Source organism: Megalobrama amblycephala, linkage group LG5, assembly GCF_018812025.1.
Source record: "Megalobrama amblycephala isolate DHTTF-2021 linkage group LG5, ASM1881202v1, whole genome shotgun sequence".
Classification (NCBI taxonomy): domain Eukaryota; kingdom Metazoa; phylum Chordata; class Actinopteri; order Cypriniformes; family Xenocyprididae; genus Megalobrama; species Megalobrama amblycephala.
The window spans coordinates 2,382,828-2,396,509 of NC_063048.1; the positions used below are offsets into that span (position 1 = coordinate 2,382,828).

General features: G+C 37.1%; 1 protein-coding gene across 2 annotated transcripts in view; it reads right to left on the reverse strand.

The window, feature by feature from the left end:
- The window catches only part of cdin1 (CDAN1 interacting nuclease 1), a 101,836-nt gene that overhangs the window by 49,069 nt on the left and 39,085 nt on the right, over positions 1-13,682 (reverse strand). For both annotated transcript variants that reach the window (XM_048190232.1, XM_048190231.1), the window contains exon 6: positions 9,538-9,610. In XM_048190232.1, coding sequence (XP_048046189.1) covers positions 9,538-9,610 — 73 coding nt within the window. The remainder of the gene's footprint in view (positions 1-9,537; positions 9,611-13,682) is intronic.

A 13,682-nucleotide genomic window follows, 5' to 3' on the forward strand; every position in this document is an offset into this window, starting at 1 on the left:
TAACCAAACAAAATTGCAGAAATACTCTTCAAATCCCATCTGAAGAACACCCTTTCTAATACAATGATGCAAATAAAGGACCTTTGTTTTTCAGAGTGTATTCTAGTGGTTGTTTTCTCAGAGTCTGATTGTGTCTTTACATGTGTAATGGTCTAAGTAGTAGAAGAAAACTAGTGCAAAGTAGTATAGTCCTACTTGAGACTGAAACCACAAGATCAAGACTCCAACCCAATGGATCCTAACCTAAAGTTGTGCTCACATTTACTGCTGCTCGTTTTGCGGGAGGACAAAAAAGTTCCCTCATTTTGCCATGCTGACTAAAAGAACGCTGATTGGTTTGAAAGTGACTTCTATGTGAGCAGTTCTTCATACATTTCTACGCCATTGACTATGGCCGTTAATTGCCTGAAATTTCGCCTAAGAAATGAGCTCCTTAGACTCTAGAGGTGTTACAGCACTCAATACACACCCCCTATCACCAGTATACAGCTGCACACAAACACACAATCCTCCCTCATTGGTTGCATCTCAGAGGTTTTCTCTCTCGTTGTCGTAACATCAAAACCCTGACGGAGAAGAACAAACGGTAGCTGTTATCTTTTTCATCCCCCTGCTGAAGGAGGACTTGAGGAAGAGAGTAACAAAGCCAAGTCAGCAGTCCTCTGCACCGGCGGCGCCTTGTTTTTCAGCTCATTTTTCTCCGAGATTGCTACCTTCACACGCAGATCCATACGGTGCTCCGGCGCTCCGCTCGGCAATGAAGAGAGCTATATTTCCCCTTGAGTTAGGACACCTCATGACAAATGATAATGGATAATCAATAAAGCGGGAAATATGAGGCCGCAAACTTTATGAAGCTGGGAGACATATTACTCCCCAACAACACTCGTTTCCCTTAACAAAGTCACTATGCCGCTGCGCCTAATAATCTGAGGGAAAATCAAAGAAGCCGCAACCACATCAGCAATATTGGCAACTTATTCCACTTTAATGGCATTTTGATTGATTTTTTCCTCTTAATGGTACTTTTATAGATTTGATGCTGGTCCTGCAAAACAGTAGTGTGTAATAGAGCTCCCCGAAGGCAAGCAGCAGCCATTAAAGGCCTTGTCTTACCAGGCCTCGTAATTGGAGGTTGACCACCATCGCATTTCACACATCACACAACACCACCTGCTTCAAATGGCCGGTCTGTCCGTCCATCCGTTCGTCCATTTTCTGAGCGACGGGGTTAAGAATGATCGTAAAAAGAGGGTGACCTTGCAGCTGACATTGTGGGGTTTCAGCCAAGCATTGACCTGATGAAAATGGAGGCCAGAGAGCTAATAAATCAGGCCACTTTTAAAATGAGTTTACTCTAACGCTCATTCATCACGGCCCATAATGCCATTTGCAGCAGCGGATCCGCAGCGCGCAAACGGCGCAGTAAATAACAACAGAGCCGAAGATCTGCGCGCCGCTGCAGCCTCTGGCGTCAGCATACATTTATTAAAGACGCCTCCGCACGCACCCGCAACACAACACTGTAAACACTCACCGAATTTAATGTAATTGTCCCGTGTCGACATAAATTCCGACTGAGGCGTCCTTATCAGAGGAGGGAAATATTAAAGAGGAAAGACGCCCCTCCGCCGGGAGTTGTTGGGGAGCAGAGAAGCGCTGTTTACCAAAAACACAGCCACCTCTAACAACCTCTGATGAAATGATGAATGGGCCGGCGGAAAGCCACGCAACCTCAGCTCTCTCTCCGGCAGGATGAGAAAGCCATTATCAGACTCCAAAAAAGCGGACAGAAGCTCATCGATCGTCGTAAAAAAAATAACGGATGACAATCGTTATCGCCCCTGACGCTGATGAGCTCCAGAGTTTGTTTATTAATTAAAAACCCTTCTTCTTATGGTTATAATCAAGACGCCCCCTCCTCCTCGGCGTAAGCCATTGCCTCGCCCAACACCGTCGTACATCAAACTTCATGATGCGCGCGAGAGACGCTCGCTGATAATGCGCCCCTGCTAAAGCTGATTTTCCATGATGAATCTGGGAGCATATAAATTGGCTAATATCTAAAAACATTTACAGATACTAGAGGAATTGACTACTTGCGGGCCATGATGGATGAGGCTGTTAGACGCCAGAGGACAGCTCTGCAAATCTCTGCGGCTGCCTAAAGCCCTCATTTGATTTTCATATTTACTTCTTTAAACCCATCCTCCTCTCCTCGGCACACGTTGAAAACAAGAAAAGCATCTCTTCTGTGCTTTTATTTCCTCCGCCTCTGGTGCGTTCATGAGCAGTGATGGTGGTGGTGGGGCTCCCAGCAGGGTTAGTGGGGCAGAACTGATCTGCCTCTGTCTGATTGCGTCTGATAGCAGGGCTGCAGCTCGGCCCTTTTCAGAGCTCTACAACTCCCTGCTCCACGCTAGTAATTAGTATACTTGTCAAGGCAACTGCTTACCTCACCCGCCTCCTACAGCTGCTAATGAAGAGCCTGGATCTCAGTATTCAAAGGCTAGAATCATGTGCCTGATGCACTTACCTTCACAGTCCCACTTTATATTAAGTGTCTTTAACTACTATGTACCAACAATTAATCATCTGATTCAGTGCACTTATTGTCTACATACATGTTTTTACATTGTACTTATATTTAAAAATACATGCATGTAATTACAGCTGTAAATAATTTCTGTAACTACAGCTATAATTACACTGTTGACCCCTTAACCCACCCTTAAACCTCCACATACCACCAAACTTGTACTAAACTTACCCGTATCCACCTCAATAGAAGCACAAGTGTTTTACAATACAACAACACAATAAGTACATTGTATCTTACAATTTTTTTTGTTTAAAGGTGCAATATGTAAGATTTTTACAGTAAAATATCCAAAAACCACTAGGCCAGTGTTATATATTTTGTTCACTTGATTACTTACAATATCCAAAATGTTTCCAACTATTTGTAAATCGTGAGAAAATTGCAATTTTAACCAAGGCTCCGGGACGTGTGAGTCGCCGCCTGTCAATGGCGTCATACCCGCGTTACCCTCGGTTTCCGGTTTTATTTTGTAGAAACCATGGAAACACCAAAGACGCTTTAATATATTACATGTTTTAATAGACAAGGGAACAACTGTTTTGATATATTTATAGACAGAAAACTAATTATTGTTATATAGCTCAACACGTTTAGTCTTATTGTTTAAATCTAATTTTCTTGATTTTTTGCGAAGTACAAAGTAAAGAAAAACACTACTTTTGAGAAGTAGCTAACATAGCATAATCAGATGCAGCTTTATTTTTAGTAACAGTAATACAGCATTTTCTCCATCATACAATACGTTTTAAAATTAATTGCACGCAATTTATCGACACAAGCCATCCAGCATTTAATATGATATTCTAAAATCTTACTGCAATGTGCAACAAGTGTCTCACAGCAGCCGCCGAAATGTATCTAGTATGATAAACAGAGCTGCATTACCTCATACTCATGACTGGAAAAGCGGAAGCGGCGCCGGCGATTGTGGCATAATAATAGTTCCACTGCTCGCGTCGTTTTGCATTCGGCTCTCATTAACAAATCGCTCCAGCTCCTCGTTCAGCTCCCACAACACTTGCTCCTGCTCTGCTTCATACTACAGTAAAGTTAATAATAGCATCCATGAACAAGATTTGTTCCCGACTCCTATCCCAATTCTTTTCAACCGTCCGTTGAGGTGGAGACCACATGTCCCAAGATTCCGTGCCCAAACTTTGCGTCATCAAGCTACGCCTTTGTTTTGAATAGACCTCTAGCGACCTCTAGCGGACATAAAATTCTACATATTGCACCTTTAATGTTTATTGCATTATTACCATGATGGTGTTTAGTATTTGTGTGACACTGTGTTTAGTATTTAACTCAGCTTGTGGAGAAGCTGCTTGTGATGAACTTTGTGAATCATGCATCTCTTTCACCACCTGTATAATTACGGTAGTCATGATACTATACACTCACAAAATATAGTAGAATGTAATATTAACATTGTAGGTAATGAAAAAGTTTTTTTTTTAACTATTTAAGTTCAGGCCTGCAAAACCTAAAATGTTGCTAATGTACCATAGATTTCACAAATTTATTTTTTACAGTGCAAGGATGAGCATGAGTACCCAAGTACTCGAAAACAATGATTGTGTGACTTTTAAAATAGATACATATTTCTATTTTCTGATTGGTTATGGCAGCATTTTGGTCTCTACCTTGAGTTCTGATTAGTTAGTGCCATCCAGGCCGAAAAACTAAAGTCAAACTATGGCTTTAAAAGTGAATCCGTTTGATTATGAAAATAGTTAAGTGCAAAAGTGCAAAATGTGCAGCACGAATCTTCCATATACTTAACATTATAATGAAAACTCTATAGTAACAGAATGCTGTCAATTCTGTCTTCCCATGTTTTAGCACTTTGTTAAGGGAAAAGCACATCCAAAATGGGAGTTACAGACCAGCACGTCACATTTATTTGTGCAGATGTGAGTTGTAATATGTTTTTGCTGTATTATAAATAATCTCATATAGGATGTGTTTGGTTGAGTTAATTAACCCATTAGTAAAGTGCTTTAGTTTACTGGTGTTCATTCAGTTTTCAGATTCAGCAATGTTCAACATTATTGATTATGATTAGGTTATTAGAAACAATGACATTCCATTTATTTTTCAACATTTTTGATGCATTATTAATAATAACTAGCAGTGTAGTTTTTCTCTTACTATTTTCATCAACAGTATGGTTTAATTATGTGCATATGAAATCCAAAACAGGGACTGGTCAACGTCAACTCATCTAATATCCCAATACATGTTGGAAATGGAAAAACACACACTTACTTTAAAAAGATGCAGCTTAAATCTCCCACTGCTTCTGTCAAGCGTCCATAGCCGCTCTCAGTATCAGCATTATTCACAGGATGCTACAAATGCCTTTAATGAAATTAAAGATAACGTGAAACGAGGCTCATTTAGAATAACGGGAGTGTGACGACGTCCAACCCAGAGCCACAAAATACCAAAGAGAATTGGAGTAAAATGGCATTTCTGCAGCATTTGATACACTTTCTAGTAAAGTCAAGCGCTCAGAAGATCGCCTCCCAGCGCTCGCTGCCGTCTGGAGAAGATGAAGCATTGTAGATGCTGATATCATATTCAATATGTGCTGAAAATGCCCTGAACATATTGATTTATTTACATGCGCATCCATCCGGCCCTCGCGCCACTGGAACGGTCTGGGAAAACACAGACACAACACTCACTGGAGAAAAGACTTCAGAAACAATTTCAAACTCTCTATTGATCCCGCTGAAGTGAGTGGATATATATTCAGCCTCCCAAAGGCACAATTTCTGTGTCTCTTAAATGCAAACAGGGAAGAAAGGAATGAAAGAAAATAAAAGATGGTGGTGTGCGAAGGCAAGGCGCTCGCCGGCTGAGAGGCCTCGTCTGGTGTATATGAGGCTATTGATCCGTGCACTGCGCTGGAAACACGGGAAAGAGCGAGCGGGGAATGATGGATGCGCTTGCCGACAGCACTGGACAAACCTGTTAGCTAATGGCCAACAAAGACAATTATCCAGGCATTGTTTCATCAAAGCAACACATTACAAAAGTCTAATATTCACACAGGGAGATTCAGTAATTGAAGCGTGGAGCCCGTGTGCACAGAGGTTCATTGCCGCCGGCCCGGCAGGTCATTGGACGAGAAGACGACACGTCAAAATAGGCGTCACTTTCATTTGAATCGGAGCTGGGCTCGCACCGCTATAGAGAACGGAAGGGCTGAGTCTCTGGAAATCCATCAGGAAGATGGAAGATTATACAAAGAACATTCTTCTCACTATAAAATTCAACCCAAAAAGCTTTGTCATATAAATATATTTTAGAATTCAATTTCTAAACACCTCACAGTGTATTATCACACACTGTAAACCTCTGACAAAACATTTTCCCACTTAAAACCTTCTTATTAATTTAAATTTCTGATATTGTCACTGTTAAAAGTAAATCCAATTATGGACAACAATGTTTGATATAATTAACTAAAATATTCATTACTTGGCATAAAAAAAAACTAAAATAAAATATAAAAATGAATAAACTTCAGCTAGTTGCCAAGGCAAAAATTTTCATTTTAATTTAGTTTAACAATTAACTAAAATAACTAAACAAATTAAATTAATAAAAACTACTCTAGTAAAAATAAATATACTAAAATGCATTTGAAATACATTTCATGCTAAGCATACTACAAATACATTTACATATTATGTACTTAATAAAAATACCCTGCAATTGTCCTTTTTGTACACTAAACTGGTATACTTACAGTCTGCTAAATTGAAACAATTCATTTTGTACTTGTTGCACTTTAATTCTGTGGAAGTAGTGTTGAGGTCCAACTAAAGATATACTTAGTATACTTGTTTGTGCTAAAGTGGAACTATTGCAAGTATACTTTAGGTACACTTTCAATATAAGACCGATAGTATTCAAATATCATACAATCCTCATACTTTAAATATATTACTTTTTTACTAGAGTATATAGACATATTTACAAAATAATAAAAATTACAAAACTACACACAATTACTTTAAAATGAAAAAGAAAAAGGTGAATATAAAAAAAAAAAACTTCAAAATATAAGACTATTAAAGCATGCAAAATAAAACACGTAAATTCTCATAGTTCAGTTGTTTTCATGCTGAAAGCTGTTTTAAGGTTTCCCTATTAGAGTATAATTATACATTTAAGTACTGAGTAATATTAATTAACGCTATGTACTTAGGATAATCCTAATCCTAACCCTATAGTAAATACATACAGTTAATTATTAGTACTCGGTACTTAAATGTATAATTACACTGTAAATGACAACACCTTAAAATAAAGTGCAACCAGGTTTGGTTTAGGGTCAGTTAATTATGCATTATTTACTGTTATTACTAAAATGGTGCCACTTATATCAAATACCAATGTCTATTAAAAAGCATGTTTACACTTCATATTAGGCGTTTATGTAACTACTATATACTTGCATCAATAATAATTGTTCGGTACATTGCTGATGTATTGAAAACACTTCTATTGAGGTTGATACGGGTAAGGTTAGGGACAGGTTTGGTGGTATGGGTAGGTTTAAGGGTGGGTTAAGAGGTAGGAGTTGGGTGAATTATAGATATTACAGATATTAATTACAGCTGTAATTATATGCAGGTACAATGTAAAAACATGCATGTACACAATAAGTGTATTGTATTCAATGATTAAATGTTTGAACAGTAATTACAGACACTTAAAATCTCATTATACTTCAGTAGGACTGAAATATTACCGTATTGTTTTCAGTCCGCTGTTTTTGTATTTATTTATTTTTTTTTATTTACAATGTTTTCATCTCTGATTTGAGCTTCATTTGGCTTTATCATATAATGATCTGTATTTGCCGAAGCATCTCTAGTGGTCAGTCTTCTGGAGATATTGTTGATTTATAATCAGAGGACCGATATATGCGGGAGGTCTGCAGGCTTCAGTACTGCCTGGTTCTACACACCGCAGGAGCGTTTTGACAAGCGCTGGATAACAGCGCTCCAAAGTAATCACAGGCTTGACTTTGACATACGACTGCATGCATGCACTGGAATCTCTCCCTTGATTAAATCCACGACACGTGCCTGTGACGCGCTGCTATTCTGAACGCGTGTGCGTGGAGAGGAAGATGGCGGATGCCGTGAGAGTCTGTATGCCCTGCACTGAACGTCAAAGGCCAACTTCTGCTCAAATACTGCTGCTGAAAAACACACAAACAAGCTGAGCACAGAAACACTACTGTATCTTGTTTATGCTGCACCATTACAACATGCTGACGACAGATTTCACTTGAAGCATTTAGAGACAAAACACTCCAGATTTATTATTTTTACAATCAACAGTTATCAGCCATAACACAAAAATATTAAAACACATATTGATATTGGCTAAAATGCCTATATAGGTCTCCACAAATACACCCAACACTAATATCAAGAATAAATAAATTTGTTCTCACCCATATTGGCCAAAATGTCACGTGGTGTCCATAAACACCACTGACACTAATACATCTAAAAATATATATATATATATTTTCTTCTGCGAATGTTTCTCATGAATTACCTAGTCTTTGGCAGCCCTCTATACTCTAATCAGAGTTTCATAATGAACCAAAAATATTTAAAAACTCTAACATTGTTTTGCGCCATTGCTTTGGCAAAGTATCTTTGAACACGATTATCTCTTCCTCTTTACTACGAGTTACAGAATAAACACGAATGAACATCTGAAGGTATGTTGAAAGATACAGTACAACTTACTGAAACATATTTCATATAATCGCTCAGTGTTTCAATGGCGGAATAAAACAGCTTGTAAACAACGTCATATAGCGTTTACCTCAGAAAAGCCATTCAGTGTCCACAGCTTGTTCGTTTTTTAACCTATATATTCGTTATATTTCACATAACTTGTTAGTGATGTCTTGATTATATAATGTGTTTAAATAAATGTGTCATGAAAATGACAGCCACTGTGTAAATGATTATATTTCAACAACGAAGTGGAGTAAAAACATAATCTTATAATTAGATTTAGAAGTTAATGTAAAAACTGACTTATGTGCAGCTTACACGTTTGCATACAATTTGTTATTTGAGTGTTGATTATTATATCCAAAAATAAATAAAATATAATAGATATTTTTTTTTATCCTTAAGAAACCTTTAGTTATAATTTAATTTATTTAAAGACAGAGACACAATTTGTCCAGTAAACCGCTGTTTAATAATAATAAAAACAATCTGTTTAGTTTTCTCCCCCTGCTGTACCGAACCCGTACCCAACTGTGACTTCAAAAGAGTCTCCCGTTTAAAATCCACATGAGCTGATGAAATGTGTAACTTGAATGCATTGTAGGTGGCTTTGTTTAAGGCATCTGCCAAACGCATAAATGTAAATGAGGAATAATAATAAAAGATCAGGGTGCCTTGGATTTGAGAACAGAGCTCAGAGTTCAATGGATCAGCATCAGTTTATATAAGAAACTGTGTTTGTCTGAACTGTGCAGCTCAAAGCAACATTACAATGCTGGATTTAAGCTTATATTTATAGATTTATAGATATATAGATGTGATTTGTGCATTTTGGTAACTAATACAAATAATTCAACAGAAAATGGCAAAACTTTATGTGTATGCTTTCTGCTACCATATCAGTTCATTACAGGAAAATACCTAATCAGCTATAGATCAACACATACATTCAGAAATATGTAAATGTCTTTGCATTAGGCTGTGTGTTTTTCATGAGGACGAGGAGGCGCTCAGGTAGAAGAGGGTCAGAATAAATGAGGGGTTATAAATAACACAGCATTGATCTAAACAGCAGTTAAGTGGTGGGTGGTCTGCACTCATGTGCCCTAGGTAGTGCTGTCTGTGTCTCATTAGTGAATAAACGCCTCTACTCACGGACTGAAGCCTCGCGCTCTTGCAGAAAACACTCCAGGATCACACGGGCCAGGAGAGCTGGCGAAAGGTCCACCTGATGGAAGAAAACATTAGGAAAGAGGCTTTAACAGCAAAAACTAAAATAACTAGCTTCTGACACACTACCGTGCGCATCGATTTACAGCAGAAGAGTGAACTCTGACCTGATGCGTGACATATTGACGAATGCGGCAGCGCAGAGGAGAGAGCAAAATAAAACACCGGTCGCGAATTAGAAGTCTAAAACGAGAATTTTTAAAGAGAAAAGTCGGAGGATTTCTATATAAGAGCGAGAGGTGTCAAAGCTTACGCTACATCACATCAGGGGTTACTCTTTTGCCGTAAATCGATGCTTATGGTCGTCTCACGGAAGCTAGTTATTTTACTTTATAAAGTTTTTAAATGCATTGCTTTGCTTCAGAAGGCCTTTATTTATAGCGTGCATGTGACGGGACAACCAATTCGTAACATCAGGACAGTATTGTAAGATTTAATGGATAAAGCTTCTTTTTAAACGAAACTCTCAAGGCTTCACTGTTGATGTAGGTTCAACACATCTCAATGTCAGTGATTCGACTCAGTATTCATGCGGTGAGAGGTACTTTAAGATACGAAAGACCTCAATCCAAATGTCACCGAAAAGCAGAGAAACTTTTAGGGAGAGAAAGCCTCTAAAAATGTAAAAACAAGATGAGAATCTCACTTTAAATTATAGCAGGGCCTAAAAGCATGCTGGAATGAAAGTGAAGGCCTGATGGCGGAGCAGCTCTTTGAAGGTGAAACACCTTGAAACATGCGAGAGCTGGAGCTCAGATCACACCTGACGTACCGCTGCACACCTACGGCTCGTGTTCACGTTCTACACACTATACTAAACAACCTACTGCATTCTGTTCAATAACAAGCTGCAAGAAACATGAAATGCACAAATGCAGTAAAATTTGCTTGTGTCACAAAGGGAATAAACAGATTTGCACACCTGTTTATTTGTCCAGCAGGTGAAAATGGTGTGTCTGATCACTTTGTAAAGTTGCACTCTCAACTTTAAAGGTGCCCAAGAACGTTCTTTCACAAGATGTAATATAAGTCTAAGGTGTCTCCTGAATGTGTCTGTGAAGTTTCAGCTCAAAATACCCCATAGATTTTTTTTAATTAATTTTTTTAACTGCCTATTTTGGGGCATCATTAACAATGCACTGATTTACACTCGGCGCCGCCCCCTTAAATCGTGTGCTCCCTGCCACATGAGCTGTCGACTATATTACAGTGCATTTACAAAGTTCACACAGCTAATATAACCCTCAAATGGATCTTTACAAGATGTTCGTCATGCATACTGCATGCATGCTTCGAATTATGTGAGTAAAGTATTTATTTGGATGTTAAAAGTTTTATTCTGAGTGAATTTGAGGCTGTCCTCTGTGGCTAACGGCTAATGCTACACTGCTGGAGAGATTTATAAAGAATGAAGTTGTGTTTATGAATTATACAGACTGCAAGCGTTTAAAAATGAAAATAGCGACGGCTCTCTTGTCTCCGTGAATACAGTAAGAAACGATGGTAACTTTAACCACATTTAACAGTACATTAGCAACATGCTAACGAAACATTTAGAAAGACAATTTACAAATATCATTAAAAATATCATGTTATCATGGATCATGTCAGTTATTATTGCTCCATCTGCCATTTTTCGCTGTTGTTCTTGCTTGCTTACCTAGTCTGATGATTCGGCTGTGCACAGATCCAGACATTAATACTGGCTGCCCTTGTCTAACGCCTTTTATAATGTTGGGAACATGGGCTGGCATATGCAAATATTGGGGCGTACACCCCGACTGTTACGTAACAGTCGGTGTTATGTTGAGATTCGCCTGTTCTTTGGAGGTCTTTTAAACAAATGAGAGTTATATAAGGAGGAGGAAACAATGGAGTTTGAGACTCACTGTATGTCATTTCCATGTACTGAACTCTTGTTATTTAACTATGCCAAGATAAATTCAATTTTTGAATCTAGGGCACCTTTAACATTTAGTGCTAAAGGTTTCATCAGGCCACTATCAGCACTAGTCTCGAATGACTTAGTAGACACTAATTACAGTTTGTCTTCAATGTCATTTGTATTGTATGTGGCTGGGAAACTTTTTGGAAAATGTTCTGAAATTGTTTATGACGTATTTCACTGAAATTATTTCCCCCCAAAAAATGATACAACTAAAAACAACACTAGGCTATATATTTTAATCCATCCAATTGATATATTTATATTTTGAGAAATCAAAATTCCCTTAATCTTTTGACATATAATAGATCATTGTACTATGAAAACATCCTCTAAGTTTCAGAACTCAACATTTTCTCTGTCTAAAAACAGCTTATATCGAAGCCAATCTGCTAAAGCAACAGGTTGTGGAATTTGCCTTTCTATTATGAAATAGTGTGGCTAAGCACTGCCTCCACAGAAGATCAACGCCTGCTTCTACATCACTGCCTGTTTAGCCCCAAACAGACTTTTACGATATGGACTCGACAGTAATGCAACAACATGTCAGTAACTGTGTTCATTCTAATGCCTGATCTGATATTAATGATTCATGTACAGTCAGATGATCTTTGTCTGTGTGTCAGTAAATCAAACCAGTGACTAAACGCTCAACTTCACCTTGTTTCTCTTAGTAGGATGAAAATAATCTGTTATTTAAACGGTGATTAAATTATATACAGAAAACTATCAAAGAATGCTCCCTTTACAATCGCTGGAGCTGTCAATCAAACATCACGCACCAAAACTCCTGTTAAAATCAACCAATCTCTTAGTTACATCGAGTTTGCACTGTTAGTTATGATGAAAGCATCCGTTAGTGTGCAGAAATTGAGTTGTAATGATGAGATCACTGCTTTCATGAGCTCAACAACATGTCTGTGATCGACTACAATGTTCATCACTGCAACCTTTCATGCCACAATCTAAATATAATGCCATAGATCTTGATTCACGATTAGTTAACCTTGAGAGCTGTAATAGTAAAAATGTGCTAAAAGTTGAGAGTAATACTTAACTAAAAATTTTTTAAAAAAATAAATAAATAAATAAATAAATAAATAATCACCCCAGGAAACATTATAAAACAATAAAATAACGCAGTTCATGACCCCTTTAAAATGTTCTTCACACTAAGAAAAAAAGGTTGCCAAGAACTGATCACTGAAAGTGACTTTTGAAACCTTACTTTTTAAGAGTGAAGACTGACTTTCCACAATGTTAGATAGAAGCTTTTTTACTCAAACATTGTTAGTAAAGTTCACAATTACTTACAAAAAAAGATGAAATCAATGCCCTGTACCAACTCAAGGTGCGTAGATCTTTATATTTAAAAAAATAAATAAAAAATGAAACATTCTTATTTTTTTTTTAAATTTTACAAATGTCAGGTAATGTTTAATTTAATTAAACATGAAATCTTGAAGCAGAAAACCTGAAATAGTATGTTTTTGTAAAACATACTCAGTAACACTTTACAATAAGGTTCATTAGTTAACATTAGTTAACTACTTTAGTTAACAAACTAAGAATGAATACTTCTACAGCATGTATTAATCTTAGTTAAATGTTCATTTCAACATTTACTAATACATTATTAAATCTTGTTAATATTAGTTAATGCACTGTGAACTAACATGAACAAACAATGAACAACTGTATTTTTATTAACTAACATTAACAAATATTAATAAATACTGGAACAAATGTATTGATCATGGTTAGTTCATGTTAATACATTAACTAATGTTATTCTACAGCACAATCTTAAGATAACATTAACATTTACTAATACATTACTAAAATGTGTATCTTATAATATAACTTAATGGACCTGAGCTGACAGGAACTAACAATGAATAGTTGTATTTTTATAAACTAGCTACTATAAAACAAAGATTAATAAACACTATAACAAATACACTGCTTACTGTATGTTAATTTTAGTTGATGCATTAAATAACATGAACTAATGCGACCTTATTGTAAAGTGCCACCAAATACTCCAATAATCTTTGTTAATAATCCATTTTAACGCCGCAGAAATCACGTCAGTTTGATTCTGAACACACTGATGAACTCGCAC